This window comes from Denticeps clupeoides, chromosome 14, assembly GCF_900700375.1.
Source record: "Denticeps clupeoides chromosome 14, fDenClu1.1, whole genome shotgun sequence".
Lineage (NCBI taxonomy): Eukaryota > Metazoa > Chordata > Actinopteri > Clupeiformes > Denticipitidae > Denticeps > Denticeps clupeoides.
The window spans coordinates 10179345-10200295 of NC_041720.1; the positions used below are offsets into that span (position 1 = coordinate 10179345).

The following is a 20951-nucleotide window of genomic DNA, read 5'->3' on the forward strand; positions in this document are numbered from 1 at the left end:
AAACTATTACATTTAATATTTTGTTAACTTTTTCACAGTCGTTGGAGGTAAATAAGGAAATAAACAGACAAAATATGATGTAATTATCATCTTTTTCTTTTTTTTTTGCAAAACTATCATACCATCATCTTACACATCATCTATCACAATGTAGAAAACCATATAAAATGTAAAAATTTAAACTGTACATTGTTTCATTTTTTTAGGAAAAGAAAACTGGCATTAGAAGTCCTGGAGGTCAGTGGGGTGGACGAAATTGCTCCGGAAAAGTCGATATGCTAGCAGCTGCCCTCCAAAAATCATCATCACCAGTCCAGACCCTGGAAAACCGAAGAAATATATCATAAATGTAGAAAAAATTCATCTTTTGTTGCCTAGATTTGTATGTGCGAGAAAATAATCCAGCTTTAGGAACTTTTTGTACAAACAGAAATGGCATTTCCTTTATATAATGATACATATTTTTATAATGATAATATTTATATAATGATAAACATTGCAATTTACTAGTTAGCTAGAGCTGGGGGTGGAGGGATGGCAGTTACACTTTCATTCATTTCCAACAACTCGACTCCACAGCCCTGCCGTGCAGACTGGGGTAAGTAACGTGCTAAAGCAACGCAGCCCATGTCTTGGACCTGAAAGTTCTGTCCAGGTGTGGAGTACACACAGATCCCGAGGTCACGCCTGTGGGGTCCTGTCAGGCGACTCCACCCCTTTGTCTACATTCACTTTCTAGATAGTCGCCATGATGCTATCAAGACCGGCCCTGTGTAAACGTGTTTAAAATCAGAGGAGACTTTACCGAGAGCGATCCACCAGTGCTCTGTTGATGGAAAGTCAGCCATAACTGGACAGGAAAAATGGAAATGATGGTACATTGTTTTAAAAACATTACTGTTTGCTCATCATGCATACATTTGGAAGAAATTATATTGCAAACGTTGAGTTAACAAAGTCTTTCCTTAAAGTGGGTTTCTGCATGAGACAGCCGGGTTAGGCCTTAACAGCGGCTCTCACCGCCCGCTATTAACATACCAAAATGGATGGATGTAGCTCCACTACTTGGTTATTGTCTGAACAGCTTTCAGTTCGAGCCTATTAATTGATTTGAAAATAGTTACTTACTAACTAATGAATATGTTCATATTTCTGAAGAATGCGTTGTGTAATCATGGCAACTGATCTAATTTTCTATAAATTTGTCCGACCTTTTGATTTCGGCAATGCATTTCATATTGCAGCAGTCACCTGCTACGGTCAGGCCAACGTGTAACAGCGTGACTGTGATGGCGTAGTCCCACACCCACTCCTCCACAATCCACGCAAACATCAGGCCTCCCAGGACATAAGTCACCTCCGTGGATATTACGCTCACTGTGCAGCACAGTAGCATAAAGAAGAAGGATTTATTCGAATCGCTGAATGCCGCCATCCATTAATGTGGTTTCATGATATTCTAAATGCGACAATTCTAGACTCACCTAAATATTTTTTGTTTTGCCATGACGGCTGAGTGGTGTAGTCAAAGGGAGCCAGCAGGCTGTCAACCTCCTCCACCCTGAAGAAGGGGAATGAAAGATGGTTAACGCATACGCCGCTTCACCCGTTTCAACCGAAGGTCAGACGGCCACAATTCCGCGGCCAGCGTATCAGCATGGGCTCCATGCGTAAGGCCTTTTGACGGCACACGGCCGTCGTGGGTAGAATTTTGTTGAACTCAATTGTCCCTCGTTTTTTGTGTTATTTTTCTCTTTTTTCTTTCTGAATTATGTACCCACAATAGTTTAGATAGCATAACTGCTTCCAGTTGTAATGTAAAATATCTGTTTTCTGTGTTAAACAGTAAATTTACTTAAAAAGACTGCTTCCATGCCCATGGACTCGTCATGTTCTTGTTTTTTCTTGTAGTTTACTGATCTCAGAGACTCAGTTATCGGAGTGAATCATTTTCCCATGTAAACATTCGGAATTGGAATTGACTTTAACTGTTTGGCAGATATTAAAGCCAAAAAGGTCTAATAGAACAATAATGGTGGCAAACATTAATCTGTAGCATGTTCAACGAACAGTGTTTCAAAGAATTAGGCACAGTCACTGTAAGCAATGGTTTTGTTGAGGCCTCGTTCGTGACAGGAAATGGGACTCGGTGGCTCGCCACAACACACAACGGGGGAGGAAGCTCTTCAGAAGAGAATGTGTCGGCCTCACCTGAGTACACCAATGCACAGGCTGACCACAATGAAGTATATCGAATAAAAAGATACCATGCACATCAGTAGGTTCTGGAGGACAACCTGGTAGAAAACAGAATGTGTATCACAATGTGTATATACATACAGTACAGGCCAAAAGTTTGGACACACCTTCTCATCCAATGTGTTTTCTTTATTTTCATGACCATTTTCATTGGTAGATTCTCACTGAAGGCACCAAAACTATGAATGAACACATGTGGAGTTATGTACTTAACAAAAAGTGGAGACCTGACCTCCACAGTCACCGGACCTGAACCCAGTCGGGATGGTTTGGGGTGAGTTGGACCGCAGAGTGAAGGCAAAGGGGCCAACAAGTGCTAAACACCTCTGGGAACTCCTTCAAGACTGTTGGAGGACCATTTCATGTGACGACCTCTTGAAGCTCATCGAGAGAATGCCAAGAGTGTGCAAAGCAGTAATCAGAGCAAAGAAACTAGAATATAAAACATGTTTTCAGTTATTTCACCTTTTTTTGTTAAGTACATAACTCCACATGTGTTCATTCATAGTTTTGATGCCTTCAGTGAGAATCTACCAACGTAAATGGTCATAAAAATAAAGAAAACACATTTGAATGAGAAGGTGTGTATATGTACACACACACACACAAGTCTGATTATCAGTTTCCTAATACTTGTAATGCATTTTTAAAATTTAAAATTGTTAAGGCAACGAAAAATGTCCCATCATGAACTTCATGTCGACAGTAAACAAACAACTGTTCAGCATAACGGTATACAGTCATATGAACTCAATATCTTGTTGACTTGAACTGAGCCATCTGCACATGTCTAAGATAAACAGGAAGCTGACCTGCGCACACGTCACCTCCAAATCCACTCGCACATTCAGCCTGCAAATAGCCCACCGAAACCAGCCAAGACCTCAACAACGGAAAAAAACAATCCTGGTCTTTACCCATGTATCATTCAGCTTGGTGTTGATTGGCAGGTGTCCGTGGCGTTTGATGAACGTAGAAGAGCAGCACCTGCAGCAGTAGTCCAACAACATGAATGGCCACCGATCGTTGTATCGTGCCTGACGACACTCGCGGGTCGCAGGTAGCGCGAATGCACAGCTCTCATCGAGGGGTTGGCCTTAACGGGATAATCCTAAAGAAAAAGCCTCTCTCGATCTGGGCCGAGGTAAGACCCGCCCCTTAGGCCCAGCTCATGTTCGTCACAAAAATACCCCACTTCCCTCTTGCTTTTAATACTCTCCATGCAAAAGTTAATATTAATATTCTGTTTAGTATTTTCCTTTTTTAGTCTATATCATTATACAGTGTTTTCCTTCACTGTAGAAAACCTCCTGAATTCTGGGAATGAGTTCTAAGTACATTAAAGGTTTTTTCCACCCTGAAAGTACAAAGTGAAAGTAAAGTGATTGTTATTGTGAGACATAGCACAGCACACGGTGACACAACAAAACGTGTCCTCTGCTTTTAACCATCACCCTTGGTGAGCAGTGGGCAGCCATGACAGGGGCCCGGGGAGCAGTGTGTGGGGACGGTGCTTTGCTCAGTGGCACCTTGGCGGTCGAACCGGCAACCGTCCAATTAGGGGTCCGCTTCCTTACCCGCTAGGCCACCACTGCTACTGTTGATATGGTTGTGTCATGTTCCTAAGTCTAGGGGTTACACACACACACAACCAAACAAAGCATACAAACAGTGCTTTTATTTACAGTGAGCCAAGATGTACAATAAAACAGAAGACTCAGCACGGCTAACCAACATCAGAACAGCCTAAGGATTAGATTAAGTGATTTTGTCATTGTGTTACACAGCACAGCACAGCACAAGGTGACACAACGAAATGTGTCCTCTGCTTTTAACCATCACCCTTAGTGAGCAGTGGGCAGCCATGACAGGCGCCCGGGGAGCAGTGTGTGGGGAAAGGTTGGTAAAGAGGGAATAACTCAAACTTAAAAATAAAACTTAACAAAAAGTCCACATAAACACACACAAAGCTAACAGGCTAACAACAAGGGGTCTATCACACAAAGCAACAACCCACACGAACGAGATCCCCAACGGCGCTCCTTGCGGATCTTTGTAGACCCAGGGGACCTCCCAAACACCATCTGAAGCCAGTTTATATAGGTGGAGGTGACCAATAGGCAGATGGTAGGTGGAGCTCAGTCAACCTTAAAGAGACAGGACACACGTGGGTGGGATACGTCCAGGGACGTAACAGGCTGCTTCAGTTGCAGAGGTCTTCTGTTCCATGTAAATGTTTTGGCTGACAAGTGATATGCATTGGAGTAGCAATCTATTGACCCTCATACGTGTAATATAGATTTTTCAGATTACTGCATTGACCCGAATATGAATCTTTCGTAAAATACTTTTAAAAAGTCTAACATTTACAGTCTATACAAAAAAACAGTGCCAAAAATAATATTTTAAAACAAGTGTGTTACATTTACATTTAGAGCATTTATCAGATGCCCTTACCCAGAGCGACTTACAATCAGTAGTGACGGGGACAGTCCCCCTGGAGCAATTTATTAATAGGGTGGTAGTAGCCTAGTGGGTAACACACTCGCCTATGAACCAGAAGACCCAGGTTCAAATCCCACTTACCACCATTGTGTCCCTGAGCAAGACACTTAACCCTAAGTTGCACCAGGGGGGGGACTGTCCCTGTAACTACTGATTGTAAGTAGCTCTGGATAAGGGCGTCTGATAAATGCTGTAAATGTAAATTTAGGATTAAGTGTCTTTCACAGGGACACAATGGTAGTAAGTGGGATTTGAAGATGGGCCTTCTGGTTCATAGGCGAGTGTGTTACCACTTGGCTACTACCACCCTACATTTGTTACATTGTTACATTTGGGGTCATCTCATATTTAGGCCAATACGGTAATACTGTAGCATCGCCATTTTGTGTCACACGACAGGCTCTAATAAAATGCAAACAGGTCGTTCGAGATCGCTCAAGACTCAAGATGAAGAAACTTGATCTTCACAGCCCGCAGTGAGGAAAGCCTACTGGCCTCGCTGACTTACGACATGGACCGCATGAGCTCACCCAACCGCCCATCAGGCATCGTAACTTGGTGAACCATGTTGCATCATGGGACCTCAAATGTGCAAACATTATTGTGCTTGAACCTCATAAGGCTCTTCATGCAAAGAAGATCTCATTGCTAATGATGGCATGGTTGACTATTGGAACTGGTTTTATACTGTGTTTCACACTGTTATTACCAATACGGTGTTGTCAGCCACCCACTGTCCTACTTTACTTTTCTTTGCACTATTTACTTGTGCATCTAGTTTAACAACTAAAGCTTCAGGCATTTTCAAGTGGACCAGTAGCATCATAATGGACATGTAATGTCCATTGACTCTGGACTACATTTGGGACTTCTCCACCTCTACAACTGTAGGCCTTTCTTTTCCTTATTGGACAATCACTACACAGACACCACTTGCAGGCTCACCCTGGAAGGGGGTCCCTCTCTATATCTGTTTCTTTCTTTCTTTTTTTTTGTGTGGAGTTTTTACTTGTGTGCAGAAGGGTCAAGTGTTGGGGGTTTAAACTGTAGGGCCCATTCAGACATACTGTATGTGATTTTGGGCTATATAAGAAATACATTTTGTTGTTGTTGTTATCTTTCTGTATGTCTGGACTGACCATAGACATTTTTGTATCTACTTTCAACATCGGGCTAATGGAAGGTGGATTATGGTAGGGGGGGTGGCTTTAGTGTACTCTCGTGATCTAACATGGGTGTTGAATTTCTGCCAGTTCATTAAATAATGTCATCATATTAAAGGTAAAGCGATTCAACGCTATTTAATAAAAAACAAACCCTGTTCAACCGTCTGTCTCGCAGGCCAGAGCTTCTCATGGCTACGTAGTTATACTGCAATTTTGACCCACACGGTTCCTGAAACTTGTTGTCAGCATTAAAATTGATTGATGAAATGAAGACAGAAACTTTATTTGTTAATGGGCTCGATTTGGGAGCGTCAGTCAGGGTTTTTTTTTGTATGTCTAATGGTTCGTTTAAGTAACGTAACGGGGAATGCATATAACAGGCCTTTGGTAAACCTTCAGTGGACGCTACATGTTCTTTTAAGCACGGAACAGCCACTGATAACTCTGTTTTGCCCAACGCAAGCACATTTTAAGGACACAAGTGTGGGAAAGCAAGCGTGTACACTGTCAACACACTTCAACGAAGAAATAAAGTCGTGATTGTGTTGCAAGAAGCTGGACAGAGCGGAAGCCTGCAATCAAGCACGAGAACAAGCTGCAGTAGCCTGGCGAGTAAAATGAACCAGAAGGCCACAAAGTCACGGGTTCGAACCCCACTTAACTGCCACTGTGTCCCTGAACAGGACACGTCCAAGTCACACTTAGTGGGACTGTCCCTGTAACGTCTGATGAATGCCGTGAATGTAGGTTTGGGCTCATCTGAAGTCCACTCTGCAACAAAGTGAGTTGTAGAATATTGGGTCTGGTAGTAGCCTAGTGGGTAACACACTCGCCTATGAACCAGAAGACCCAAGTTCGAATCCCGCTTACTACCATTGTGTCCCTGAGCAAGACACTTAACCCTGAGTGTCTCCAGGGGGGGACTGTCCCCTGTAACTACTGATTGTAAGTCGCTCTGGGTATGGGCGTCTGTTTATAGCCCCCCTATACGTCGACGTCGTTTTTAACTCAGCGGACGTTCGTATTCAGCAGTAAAAGTTTCGTCTCGGTAGCCGGCGTGCATCGTGTCGCCTCGACTCGCGTCCGTGCGACGAAAACAGGCGGCGTGCACGTAATCGGGTTCATTCGAGTTCCCCTTTTTTATTCCCGCATTATTACCAGCAGGCCGCAGCGTATTGTTAAAGGGCGAAAACGCGTGTTTATTGCGGATGTTGTCGTTGTTGGTTTTTTTGTTTTTTTTTTGCTAATTCGCCCTTGTGAAAAGTTCGGCGCCGCCGCCGCCCGGCATCGTGTGTCGGTTCTGCGAAGCGGCGCGGTCCTCGACCAGCTCCTCCGCTCATGCGCACTGGCCGCAGCACTCGTGGGAGAATTTGGGGTAAGAAGCGGACAAAAAAAGAGAGAAAAAAAACCAAACGGCGGGGGGAAAAAATACAGCGGCGCGTTATATTATATAAAAAAAAGAGAGTTTTGACGTCGCAAAATCGGACGCGGCGACCGGCGGGGCAGAAAAAGGGAGCAAAAAAAAAAAAACCCAAAACAAAAGCCCGACGCGTCGCGTTTTTTTTTTTTCTTTTTTTTACTTTCGTCGCGTTTTACTTCGCGGCGACGGGATTGGAGCGGAACTTGGCGATAAAAAGTAGAAGACGGCCGGACGCGCCATCGGTAATTTTCACCCGGGGAAAAAAAATGGGGGTCTTTTTCCAATGCGACAGATCCGCGAAATCAAATTATTCTTCTTTAAGAAAGAAAAAAAAAAAGTAGCTTAGCAAATTAGCGCAGTTGCTAAAAAACGCGAGCCGGCCTGCGTTTTATTCTCTCCGGGCGACGATAAGCAAGTCGGCGATATACGCGTGTGTATGTTAATACATATAGATGTATATATATGTTATTTTGGCGATTTGCAAATTCCAGCGTCGGTGTCATTCTCTCCCGCGGATGGACGCGACTGGAAACTGGGCGCTAGTCAAACGAGGCGGACAAGAGAGAAAAAGAAAAAAAAAAAAGCCGACGATGACAACAAATGACATTTTCTCGCCTCCGTCGGGCTTCCTCCGTCCGTCCCCCCGCCGCCACTTTAAACTCTCGTTTAATTCATTTTCCGCGCCGACAACGCAGCGATTCCGCGGGCCCGCGGCTGGGAAATTATATAGAGTATATTCCGGCTCCGCCATTTTGGGAAACTGCCTTTTAAAAACGCGTTAAATAGTGTCGGAGCGAAGGGGCGGAAAGTGTTTTTTAATTTTTTTATTATTTTGTTGCTGCCTCTGTCGGACGCAGTTGCGGTTTTTGGGGTTTTTTTTTTGCCGACTGCGTGGCAGTAAAACACGCCCGACTTATTCCGACTGAGGGAGGCGGGGGGAGAACATTTAAAACCGGATCGTATTATAAAAATAAATTGTCGGGGTGTAAAAAGTATTGTGCCCGGAATAATAATTGTTTTTTTTTTTTTATCGTAGGCTGGAGCGAGCGACGGCAACCGTGGCACTGTTTTCCCGAGTCGTCGCGCTTCCCGGTCCCGATGAAATCCCACACATTACATTATAATTACACGTGCGTGCGCGGCGCGTCCGAATCGACCCCACGTCCACGCAGGACGGGGGTAACTCGTGCTCCGCCCGCCGCTTTGCGCCGAATTCGCGCCGCGGCAAATAAATAAATTGCGATTTTGCCGCGTTAACGCCACTGGCCGGACGCCCGCGCCGAATTCCACGGCTCGCGGGCGAAAAAGCGGGCGGAAGCGCGGCGATAAATTAAAACAAGTTGTTGGGACGCCGCGGGGGGGCTTGGCGGCGCCGCGGCGACCCGGCAATCGGCGGAAAACGCGTGCGATGACCTCGCGTCTCCATTTCTCGCGTAGTGCTTTCATTGTTGGACGGTGGGTGGGTGCGTGTGGGGGGGGGTCCTGAAAGTTTCCAGCGCGGCGCTGCGAAACGCGGCCCGTGGCGCCCCCTGGCGGCGGCCCCGCGCAGCGCTGTAGGCCTCCCAGCTGCGGAACGACGCGGCGCTTCACTTTCACATTCGCCCTAAAGATGAATTTAACGCTCTGCGGAGTATAAAATGCCTTTTACACGCGAATGTGACGTGCTTGCTACGTTTGTGTTCAATGTTCCGTCGTATGAGCAAGACAGCAAGACACTTAAACCCATGTGAATACATTTACATTTAGAGCATTTACCAGACGCCCTTACCCATAGCGACTTGCCGTCAGTAGTTACAGGGACAGTCCCCCCCCTGGAGACACTCAGGGTTATGTGTCTTGCTCAGGGACATGATGGTAGTAAGTGAGGTTTGAACCTGGGTCTTCTGGTTCACAGGCGAGTATGTTACATGCTAGGGTAATACTACCACTACGTCGCTCTGGATAAGGGCGCGTCTGATCAATTTCATAAGTATAAAAGTAAATATAAAGAGTTTTTACCCACACTATCTGTATGTTACAGCAGTCAGAGCCACTATGTTAAGGTTGCGAGCAGGTCACAGTAATGATATGCGGCTCCTTTTGCAGGTTTCGCAGTATTTGCCATGGAGGATTCCGCCGCGAACGCAGCCGCTCCTGATTTTGACGTCTACAGGGCAATGGATTGGAAAGACGGGGTGGGAACGTTGCCTGGAAGCGAGCTGAAGGTTCGTAAGCATTGTGGCCTACGATCGGGAGCGAAGGTGTGTTTTTCTGTTAAGGTGTAGCCTTAGTATCAGGGTTTATTTTAATTTTACTTCAGTAGACAAGAATCACTCGATTCTCCAAAATATCTGGCAACGTGTTTAAATATTCCTTCGATCATTTTATTACGAAAATATTACTGGAGCTTAAGCTTTGTTCAGCTCCTCACTACAGCATAAACAAATAATACCATTGATGTAGATAGTATAATTTTATTGGGAACCTATTTCAACTGTGAAAAGCCTGCATGCGGAAGAATGGAACGATATATCTTGAAATATACATCGCAAATATTCATTGATTTGAGCGTGCTGCACTGAAATGGTTGTGCGTTCGGCCCCTCCCTGCACGCGGTCCCGGCCGTGGTCTTGGCTTTGTGCTGGGCTGGAGCAGCGTGGAGAGTCAGACGTTATGTCTATTGTCTGCCGCTTCAGTTCCGGGTCAATGAATTCGGGGTCTTGGAGGTCATAACCAGCGAGGCAGATGACGATAGCGTGAAGAAGGCTCATGCAACCACCACGTGGTCCGTCCCCACGGCTCAAGAAGGCAAGTTAATCCGCCCGCACGCTGGACAAAGGAAAATGGACTTTTATTTACTTCCCTACTAGTGAAATAGCAGCCGTTAACACTCCGGTTTAGGGGTGATTAGGGCCAATTTCGTTTTCTCTTTTCCCTGTGAAAAACAACAATGCAATATGCAAAATATATTCCAAAATGGATAATAACAAATAGTCACTTAAGTCATTAAGTTTAAAATGTTAGTTTGAGAGCGTCTTTAATAAGTGCAACTGTTGTACTAAGATCATTGCAAAACAGCTTGTCTTATAATTAATGAAGCTTTTAAAGTGACAGACTAGCATTAGTGAACACAGCGTTCCATTTGAATTCAAGACTATTTGTTGCAGAAAATTAATTATGGAAGAATATGGGTTTTTGGAAAAACTGCACTAAATGTTTGTTACCATGCCCATAAATCATGTTCATGCTTGTTTAAATGATCAATATTTGATTCAGACAGAATTAGGTAATTAGTTCAAGGTATAATAAAAACATCAAAATAAATGTAATATACTGGATATAATAAATCTATATACATAAAATCAAACATACAATTTGCCTTTTTTTTTTTTTACAGTTAATGTTATAGCTAATATAGATAATATTTTGTATAGATATTCACTGTAATGCCACAAAGAAATTTGTGAATATTAGTGAAAACCAATGGGCTTTTTACTGCTTTTTTTTTCGTCCTGTGCGCCACGAATTGATGATTCGTGATGCTTTCTCTTGCTGTCCGCCCTCAGCGGTGAAAGAGGAGCGTCCCTGGGCCCAGCGAGGCCTGGTCTGTGTGCGCTGCCAGAGGAAAGGCTCCGCCGTGGACTTCTTGCCCGACGGCCGTCACTGCAGCGAGCGCTGCCTGCAGCAGGACCAGCAGGAGTGAGTTGCCCTTCAGGCCGAAACACTTATTATTTTTAACAGCGAGAACATCAGCTGAATATGTTGTTTGAAATTACTGTGATTATTTATTACAAAGTATTCAGCTAAAAGTGCATGCAAGTTTTATTGGTATTAAATATACAGCGTTCATTTGTAGTAGGTGTATATTGTGACGTATGCACTGATGTAACACATCTCATACCGGCTCAGATCTCATCCGCTGAACGTTTACAAGCGTTCACAGAGTCAACACTCCCTTCCTTTCCCCAAACCCCTCAGCTCGGTACCATGCGCCACAGAGTGCGCAGAAAGCGGCAATAATAATTTATCAGTTTGTTAACGCAAAGACCTGACGCTGATGCAGCGAGCTGGAGGGAAAGAGAGAGAGAGAGTGCCGCATTGCCATTGGCCCCCATCACTCCACATGTATCCATTGTCTTGTAGACGGCCAAGTGAACGTTCATCCGGGACAGAGAGTGGTATTCCCTTCCCAGGATTTCACTGCCATGGCAACACAAAGATAGCAGGAGCAAGTGTGAAAAAAACCAGCCAGCGTTGTACCAGTTAGGACATAATGGCATTTATTCTGATGGACTGTAAATATGGAGTAGAATGAAAGTGAATTGGCTGATTTGTCAAGGTCATACTGTTCGTGCGGCTAATGACGTCTATACAACTGGCAGAAGGAAGCTGAGGAGAAAATAAGGGGGTTATAAAGCCTCGTGGTTTTATAAAAAGTCAATTTAGAAAATGTGATGTACTGGATCATGGTTTGAAACTGACCGTTGTGTGATCATGAGTGTTAATGTTTCATTAGTTACGGAATTAATTGAATGCACACAGCATGGCCGCAGTAATAATATTTTGTTCTTCATGCTGATTTCATGCAGTTGCTGTGGGTTTATCAGTCGCGAATGGACTTGCTCTCTTATTTTGCTTTTCTGAATATGAATAGCAAAGTAAACCATGTTGGGCGAGCAACCAAAGAAAAGGAATAACACTTACTGAGTATTCTCTAATTAATTAGTACTCTTTATGTTTCTGTACCCTGTCTTGATAGAACGATACAACAAGATTTTTTTAGTTGGAATGTTATGGAAATGGGGTCAACCATCAAAAACTTGGATTATTTACTGCAATATTTTTACTTTTTTTAACAATTATTGATAATTGTAATATTGTATAAAATACATGTTACTGCTAAACTATTTTTGTAAAATATCTCCACTAATGATGCCCTTATTTGACATATTGTGGTACGTGATATCAGTACGCGAGTTCATGTTACTGAATAGTGTTTTGATCGCAGGGAGCAGAGTCAGAAGAAGGAAGCCCCCAAAAGCAGCTGGGAGACGGTGGGGGCCAGCAGGAAGCGCCACCTCCAGCCAGAGAAAGTTCCCGAAGAGGCAGACGGCGCGATGGATGCACCGGAGGAGGACGAGGACTACGTGAGTCTCCCTACCCCCTCGTTGCCGCTATGCTGCTTTTAGAATATGGAGCACGTTCGGGCGGGTCGTGCAGAGCCACCAGAAATGTGTCACAGCCAGAGAGGCTCTGTGTTGTACTGAGTAAATTAGAATGCAGAGACTCTCTGGTGATGTTTGCGTGATGCACCACGGCTGAAGTGTTTGGTAATTGTCGGGCCAAGACGGTTTGTCATTTAACTGGACTAGACTAACAGTGTCCTGGGTGATACAGGAGAGACACGACTACCTTTAAGCTTTCTGCTTGTTCGATGAAAGGGACTCTGTGCTGTTAAACAGGAAGAGAAAGACAACAGGAAGACCACAAGGGGACCCCAGAGGGGAAGGAGGAAACGAAGAGGAGATGCAGCGCTGCTGAGGCACAGTGAGTAGAAGGGCACCTACAGACAGGTGACAAATGTTGTGGGTCCACTTGTCCCTTTTATATTGAATAATTTCCGAGATGTGAGTATCAATAAGCATAGAACAAAGCAAATCATACCATGTCTCCACCACCATCAAATAAGTAAAAGCATTAATGAGCGAAATCATTTTTATATGGCAATTAATATTAAAATAAATTTATTTAGGTGGTCCATAGATGTCTGGGGTGTCACCTGCAGCGCTTTTTTTTGTTTCCAGCGGTTCCATACGGTGGAAAAAAGAAGTCTTGGTGTTGGGCCTCATATCTGGAGGAAGAAAAATCTGTTGCTGCCCCTAGCAAATCATTTAAAGAGGTGAGACAGCATTATTCCTGGCCTGTCCAAATCATGGCAAGCTCATGTGACTTTTAATAATAATCTTTTTTTTTTTATTGCCACTACTAACTTTTATGCAAACATCAGTCTACAAAAGGCAATACAGCATAATCAGCTGGCAGGACATAAGTCCTGACCAGCACATAAGTCATGTCAGACTATAAGAAAGTCTTAAGTGTTCTCCAAAGAGGAAGGTCCCAAGTGGGACCAGCAGTACTCTAGGGTCCGAGGTGCTAGGTATAATGAGGGCTCTGAGGTAGGCTGGTGCCACCCCATGTTTGGCTTTGTAGGCCAGCATCCGCATTTTGAATCTGATGCAGGGGCAGCTACTGGGAGACGTATCTGCGAGAGGACGGAAAACCGCCTGACTAGCATGTTCTTCCACGTTTTCATTTTCGATGAGGATGTAAGCACGTGCACCAGCCATGTTGTGGCACCGATCAAATAAATCCCCTCGTGTGTTGTTGCAGCACCAGTCGTACCCTCAGAGTAAGAATGGATTCAGGGTTGGAATGAAGCTGGAGGGGGTTGACCCGGAACATCCATCTATGTACTGTGTACTGACAGTCGCTGAGGTAAAGCTTTTACTCTTGAGCAAGTGTGGTCATGATATTATATCTCTTTTGTTGCTATCTATTACACATTTATTACACAATGACAATGGATATCATGTTTGCTGACCATGCTGGCTCATCAGAAATAGGACGTGGGCCAGTATGTTACTATCCATTCCCAAAAGTGCATGCATTCCCTTGTTCTCTTTCTTCGTTGATGTATTGATGTAAAAAATGAAGGGAACACAATATAACTCCATGTCAATCACACTTCTGTGAAATCCAACTGTCCACTTTGGAAGCAACACTGATTGACAATAATTTCACTTGCTGTTGTGCAAATGGAATAGACAACAGGTGGAAATTAGAGGCAATTAGCATGACATCCCCAATAAAGGCGTGGTCCTGCAGGTGGGGACCACAGACCACGTCTCAGTTCCTATGCTTTCTGGCTGATGTTTTGGTCACTTTTGAATGCTGGCGGTGATTTCACTAGTGGTAGCATGAGACGGAGTCTACAACCCACTCTAGTGGTTCAGGTAGTGCAGCTCATCCAGGATGGCACATCATTATGAGCTGTGGCAAGAAGGTTTGCTGTGTCTGTCAGTGTAGTGTCCATGGTGTGGAGGCGCTACCAGGAGACAGGCCAGTACATCAGGAGATGTTGAGGAGGCCGTTTGAGGGCAACAACCCAGCAGCAGGATGCTACCTCCACCTTTGTGCGAGGAGGAACAGGAAGAGCACAGCCAGAGCCCTGCAAAGTGACCTCCAGGTCACAAATGTGCATGTGTCTGCTCAAACGGTCTGAAACAGACTCCATGAGGATGGTATAAGGGCCCGACGTCCACAGGTGGGGGTGGTGCTTACAGGCCCCTGGTTGTCTGACTGACATTAGGTACCGAGATGAGATCCTCAGACCCCTTGTGAGACCATATGCTGGTACGGTTGTCCCTGGGTAATGCAAGACAATGCCAGACCTCATGTGGCTGGAGTGCCAGCAGTTCCTGGATGATGAAGGCATTGATGCTACAGACTGGGACGCACATTCCCCAGACCTGAATCCAATTGAGCACATGTGGGACATCATGTCTCACTCCATCCACCAATGCCACGTCCCACCACTGACCGACCAGGATTTGGCGGATGCTTTAGTCCAGGTCTGGTAGGAGATCCCTGAGGAGACCATCCGCCACCTCATCAGGAGCATGTCCAGGCGTTGTAGGGAGGTCATACAGACACATGGAGGCCAATCACACTACTGAGCCTCATTTTGTCTTGTTTTAGGGACATTAAATCAAAGTTGGATCAGTCTATAGTGAGTTTTTCCACTTTAGAGTGTGACTCCAAATTCAGACCTCCATGGGTTGATAAATTATATTTAAATGTTTAGTAAGAATATTTCATTCATTCAGATCTAGGATGTCTTATTTTTTGTGTTCCCTTATTTTTTGAGCAGTGTGTTATTTCATGACTTTTTCAACATTTTTTGCTGTTGTACTAAAAAAGAAAGTGTGTTGGTATCTTTGTTGCAGGTATCGGGCCACAGAATCAGACTGCACTTTGACAAGCACTCAGACTGCTATGACTTCTGGGTCAACTCCAACTCTCCAGACATCCATCCTGCAGGATGGTGCGAGAAAACAGGACACAAGCTACACCCTCCAAAAGGTACAATGAGACTGTTTTGCATTTCAACATACCCTAAAACAACATTGTAGAGATCTAGTATATTATTCATTTAAATAGATTCAATTACAGTTTTTGAGGGTAGACCAGAAAAGGCTCATTGAACTGCAGATCTGTTGCTTGATCATGCCATGAGAACCAGGCGATACAGGTGAGCCAGTGCGTGTAGGCGGAAATGAAAAACCCGGTACGGAGTAGCGCAAGGTCGCAGAGTTGACGTGAACGTGAGCCCGGCAAAAGAGCACAAATTGTGAACATATACGACCAATCTGAATGTATTATCTGATTTATGATTTGATTGATTGATATAAGATCAAAGGTTCATAAACATGGAAAGTGTAAGTGTGGTATAACATTCTCATAACCTTTTGGGTCAGTTGATTGACATTTTGGTTGAATATTTGTGAAAAGAAGCTGAACATACATGTCTCAGTATAAAAGCATGTCTGTCATTTCCAAATCTCCAATATCCAGGAATGAAAGATGAAGAGTTCAGCTGGTCTTCGTACGTTAAGATGAACAAAGGCCAGGCAGCACCCAAAGCCCTGTTTGAGAACCAGAACACGGTAAGGCTGGGATTCCATCAGACACAGACTTGTGTCATTGTTGAGGTTTTTATTGTTAATTGGGATGGTAGTAGCCCAGAAGGTAATACCTATGAACCTATGAACCAGAAGACCACAAAGTCACAGGTTCAAACCCCACTTACAACCATTGTGTCTCTAAGCAAGACTGTCCCTGTAACTACTGAGTGCAAGACTCTCTGGAAATGTCCTAAATGTCAAAAAAGTAATTGAAAACCCCCATGTGCCAAATTTTGTGACATATTTGACCACAAAAAGTGACATAAATATTGGATTTCAGCAAAAATTAGATATAGAAATTATTCAATCCTGTGATTAACAATGCCATATTTTTGGCCTCTCAGATGGTAACACCTCTAGGATTCCGCATCGGAATGAAGCTGGAGGCCATTGACAAGAAGAACCCTTCCCTGATCTGCGTCGCCACGGTAACGGACATGGTGGACAATCGCTTCCTGGTGCACTTTGATAACTGGGATGAGAGCTACGACTACTGGTAATGTTCGGTGAAAGGTTTTTTTATATATATATATATATCTTTTTTAGATATATTATAGTAGTGACTTCTAGTTGAAATAACTTTTAAAGTCATGATTGCTCTGATTGCTAAAGTCATTATTGCTTCGTATTTTTGGGGATGAGTGTTGAAAATATATTGGAATCTTATAACCTGATGATACCTTGTTTAGTGTCTTGTCGTTCCATGCACATATTCAGATTCTGCTTTAGGTCAGAGGTGCACCAAAATCTCCTTTCATGCTTTAGAGCACTAGATGGTGCTACACGACCACTCAGACCACTCAAGTCTGATGGAGGCTCTTTCACAGCAAGGGAATTAGAAATGGTCTGTTTGGTATGAATACTTGATGTAAAAATTATAATCTGGCTAAAACCAATTATTGTTCTATGTTTATTTGACGTGATACAGTGTTTCATGACATGTTATTTTGATCATGAAATGTTATGGGCAGCATGGTGGTGAACCATGGAGCTGTTTTCCCTGTTGTTCCCAGTCCTGGGTTTTTGCCTGTGGACTAGGTTCTGTCTGTCCTGGTGCCCTGACCTGAATTTGTGGGTTTAGATGAATGAATGAATGAATGAATGAATGATTGATAATGGTGTACCTCAATGGTTGTATGGGGCCAGTATTGTGTGTACATTGTGTGTAGAATATAAGTGGGTGTCTTTTTGGTATACACTTAAATCAATCAATGTTGAACCTGGGATCTCCATTAGTACATGAGACAGATCCAAGTATAAATACACATTTTTTGTTGGCACCTACAAGGGTTGTAGGTCTGTTTCTATGATGGACATTTTGAAGTGGCTCTGAATAAGAGACGCTCCCCCAGAAAAGACGTGGGCAGCATCGGCTTTTAAAAGCTGTACAAGACATACCTAGAGGTACCTAGTTGCTTTAATGTCCTCACACAGCACCATTCAAGACCAAGACAGGACTGGTGCGATGAAGAGGTTGGATCATTTTGAAATGAGGACTGTAATCTGACTAAAATTGATTTAAACAGATCTAATTCTGAACAAGTTCTGTCAGTGTCACTCTTGATAATGTTATTTAGAGTATTACAAGACAACAGGCTACTGTCTATTTTTTAAGACCATTGCTGTTGCATTTTTTCCCCCCGGTGCAGCTCAAAAAGTTCTGAGTCTCTTTACTTTTCTAGTTTCTGAGTGTGGTGAACCGTATGACATGATCGTTATTTTTGAATAGGTTTTCAAACCAGCCCCTGCTCTTCTGTGTCTGCAGCGAACCGTATATTGTTAAAAAAAAAAAATTTGGTTTGACGCCATCCTGCACTGCTACCCATACACATAACACACACACACACACACACAAGTTAAAGGAACTCATGACATGCTCCTTTGCCTTCAAAAGCTAGACGGGGGGATGAAAAGCTAGACAGTAGATGTTGTGGACATGAAAGACTGTGGATGAAAACACAAGTACCATTTAATTCATCCTCATTGGTCACATCATCAACGAATCAGACACCGTGGCTGACAAAGCACAGGTTCAAGTGCCAAAGAGCAGAATTTGATATTTTGATTATAAATTATGAAATGTATTTTTTTTTTTCTACTACTGTCTGGGGATGTTGCCTTCATTATTTTTTCTGCTGCAAACACAGTTTAAGTGTTGAAACTTTGATCCATCATTACTGGATACCAACGTATAATGCATCATTCAATGCACATCAGTAGTTTCTCCCACACTCAGTGGGTACAGGGTACCTGCAGGGTCTTAAAAGCTTGTATTCGTAAATTATGGCCTTGAAAAGTTATTGAATTTGGTTCACAGGTCTTAAATTCCGTTCCGTCACCCGGCAGGGCAGGTATGCGGCGGGTCGCATTTAACTCATCAGAGGTGAAAATAAGAGGTCATTTTAAAGCCTATTTACAGCCATACCTTCCCAGATAGAAATAAAAATTTGACAAGTGGAATGCTGAACTTGCTGCCTTGATGCAGGTGTTTATAGGATGTCGTGGCAACGACCCAAACATAAAAGTTTAGGACGTGAGAAAACTTCTTATGCATTTTAGCACAGGGATGTCAATTCTAAATGTGTTTGTCTTGAGACGACACACGTGTGTGCCAGGTTTTGGTGCATGTAGGTTAAACTGTCTTTCCACAGGTAGAAAAAATGACGGCATTAAGACATGGTTCAACATAGGATAAAGTCCTTGTCGGTGCTTCAAATGCAACTTCTTGCCAACATCCTGCCCAGATCTCTCATGATTTTGATGAACCGCGTCCGAGCACGATATGGAAAACTAAAAACTCACACTTGGTGGCGCTATACAAAACTGACAATATTTTTACAGTGGCGTGACCTGGGGTAAGAAAAGTGGGTGTAATTGTGTGGTTGTTTAGTGATGGTGGTTTCATTGGAGCTTGTTGCGCAGCATGTGTGGAACTCGTTTTGTGCTCTATGTCAATTATGCATGTTCATCAATAAATGCATAAGTGTACACCATAAAACAACCTTCCGTCCCTCCTGATTTGCTCGCTTTTTTATTTCTCTCATTGTTTTTTTTTTTTTTTACGCATTGTTGTTCTTCCCAAATTGCATGTTGTGTCACTCTTCTATCATCCTCTTTTTTACCCTTTTCACAGTAAATGCCCCCACAGTCCCTTGCCCATTCTTCATAAATTTACAAAAGCTCTAACCAGAATCATAATTATGTTGCGAATGCCAGGCAGCCTCTCAGCCAATCAGCGTGTTATTCCACACATTTAATGTAGAGTTCTAGTATGCTGACTAAAAACCCCGGGGTTATTTAATAAAGTAGCCTTGCGATGGTGACGCTGATGAGGGTGGACGGTCAGTATGCCATCCCAACATCGGGGGCATTTGTCACCACCTCCACATTTATTCCCCAACATGTTGTGGCGGTTCAGTGGTGTAATCGTAATCGTTGCAGAGCCCGCTGTGTGCGCTTCCCCTACCTCTGAGCTTCCTTTTACTGGCCCAGTGGCGGCCCAGCGGGTAAGGAAGCGGACTCGTAACCAGGGTCGTGGGTTAAACCATCAAGGTGCCACTGAGGTCCCCTTGAGCAAGTTATCGTCCCCACACACTACTCTCTGGGCGGCTTTCATGGCTGCCCACTTTCTAAGGGTGATTTGTTAAATGCAGAGGACACAGTTTCGTTGGGTGCTGTGCTGCAGTGAATGCAGTGACGAGGACAAAGCACTTTTGCCTTTTACTTTTATTCTATTAATATGTGTATATATTTTCCCCTGTTTATAGGTGTGATGCCACTAGTCCTTACATTCATCCCATTGGCTGGTGTCAGGAGAATGGCAGAACTCTGACCACGCCCCCAGGTATACCTTTTACTGGAACGTACAACAGTCAGCAGGCATAATTCATTTCGCTGTGTCAAATATTAGTAAGCAAGTCAAAATGATCCACTTTGCTGGAACACACAAGCTCTAGTGACTCTTATGTTTGAGTTGACATTATTGTGAATAATCAGATCGCAAGAAGGTCTGTGATTTATCTGGGGAAGCAGTTGGTGGACTTTGGGCACATGCAGGGAAAGCAGATGATTCATTCAGCGTGGGGTTTTAGATTTTTATCTTCTTTTTTTTTGTGAAAACACAAAGCTTACATTAACCCTTCTTACTCCAACAGACTTGTTTTTAGTATTGGACCTTGTTCTCAATGCTTTCGTTGCACAGGTTACCAAAGTGAGGAGAACTTCTCCTGGGAGAAATACCTCGAAGAGACTGGATCTTCGCCGGCTCCAGCTCGGGCATTTAAAGTGGTGAGGCAGTCTTCAGATCTACCAGGTTCAAACCCCACTTACTACCATTGTGTCCCTGAACAAAACACTTAACCCTGAGTGTCTCCAGGGGGACTGTCCCTGTAACTAGTGATTGTAGGTCGCTCTGGATAAGGGCGTCTGATAAATGCTGTAAATGATACAGTCTAAATTATACAAACGGTCGGGCATCATTCAGCGTCCTTGCTGTGACCACGTGATCCAGACATCTTCAGCTGCTAGAAACTGCTAGAAAGCTTTATTTTAGTGCAGAATGCGCTCTCATTCTGCACTATGATTCGTCCACCCATAGAAACCACCACACAGCTTCCAGATCCACATGAAACTGGAGGCTGTGGACAAGAGGAACCCCATGCTGGTGCGGGTGGCTACCGTGGTGGACAGCGACGACCACAGGATCAAGGTGAGGGGGAGCCTCAAAGTTCATCCAGACTAGACACAGCACAGTTGGGGACAGGGTGGGCCACAGGGATGTTAACACTGACAAGTCTGAACGTTCCACTGTACAGTGCGCCTGGTAATATTGCAAAATACAGCAGTATTGTTTTAGTTGCAATGCGTCCATTGGCAATG

At 43.9% G+C, this 20951-nt stretch overlaps 2 protein-coding genes across 8 annotated transcripts in view; one reads left to right on the forward strand and one right to left on the reverse strand.

Annotated features, from left to right (window-relative positions):
- Window positions 1-45: 45 nt before the first annotated feature.
- Window positions 46-3339, reverse strand: tmem244 (transmembrane protein 244). Of its 2 annotated transcripts, XM_029002577.1 has the most exons (6): window positions 3177-3339; window positions 2212-2297; window positions 1485-1561; window positions 1252-1377; window positions 806-850; window positions 46-320 (listed from the first exon to the last, which is right to left on the reverse strand). In XM_029002577.1, exons 1-6 carry the CDS (start codon window positions 3267-3269, stop codon window positions 223-225), a joined length of 525 nt encoding a protein of 174 aa, XP_028858410.1. In that variant the 5' UTR covers window positions 3270-3339; the 3' UTR covers window positions 46-222. The 2 variants fall into 2 exon arrangements, with proteins under 2 accessions (XP_028858410.1, XP_028858411.1); XM_029002578.1 differs by lacking the exon at window positions 806-850.
- Window positions 3340-7192: 3853 nt separating this feature from the next.
- The window catches only part of l3mbtl3 (L3MBTL histone methyl-lysine binding protein 3), a 31543-nt gene continuing 17784 nt past the window's right edge, over window positions 7193-20951 (forward strand). For 2 of the 6 annotated variants that reach the window (XR_003751894.1, XM_029002572.1), the window contains exons 1-14: window positions 7193-7305; window positions 9436-9590; window positions 10026-10137; window positions 10896-11028; window positions 12338-12476; window positions 12792-12876; window positions 13134-13228; window positions 13720-13824; window positions 15336-15471; window positions 15964-16055; window positions 16418-16569; window positions 19841-19917; window positions 20275-20360; window positions 20671-20781. Coding sequence is in view for 5 of the 6 variants with exons in the window: in XM_029002572.1 (XP_028858405.1) it covers window positions 7269-7305; window positions 9436-9590; window positions 10026-10137; window positions 10896-11028; window positions 12338-12476; window positions 12792-12876; window positions 13134-13228; window positions 13720-13824; window positions 15336-15471; window positions 15964-16055; window positions 16418-16569; window positions 19841-19917; window positions 20275-20360; window positions 20671-20781 (1515 nt within the window). In the remaining variant the exon portion in view is untranslated. Of the gene's footprint in view, window positions 7306-7355; window positions 7593-8851; window positions 9328-9435; window positions 9591-10025; window positions 10138-10895; window positions 11029-12337; window positions 12477-12791; window positions 12877-13133; window positions 13229-13719; window positions 13825-15335; window positions 15472-15963; window positions 16056-16417; window positions 16570-19840; window positions 19918-20274; window positions 20361-20670; window positions 20782-20951 lie in introns of those variants that run through there. The other 4 variants (XM_029002573.1, XM_029002574.1, XM_029002575.1 and 1 more) reach the window with 4 other exon arrangements.

Excerpts from the sequence above, each read along its gene's own strand:
- tmem244 (XM_029002577.1), bottom strand. The coding sequence starts at position 3,269 with ATGTTGTTGGACTACTGCTGCAGGTGCTGCTCTTCTACGTTCATCAAA. Across the intron at positions 1,562-2,211 it reads CTGTGCATTGGTGTACTCAG|GGTGGAGGAGGTTGACAGCC; the intron begins GTGAGGCCGACA and ends CCCCTTCTTCAG. Across the intron at positions 1,378-1,484 it reads GCAAAACAAAAAATATTTAG|TGAGCGTAATATCCACGGAG; the intron begins GTGAGTCTAGAA and ends TGTGCTGCACAG.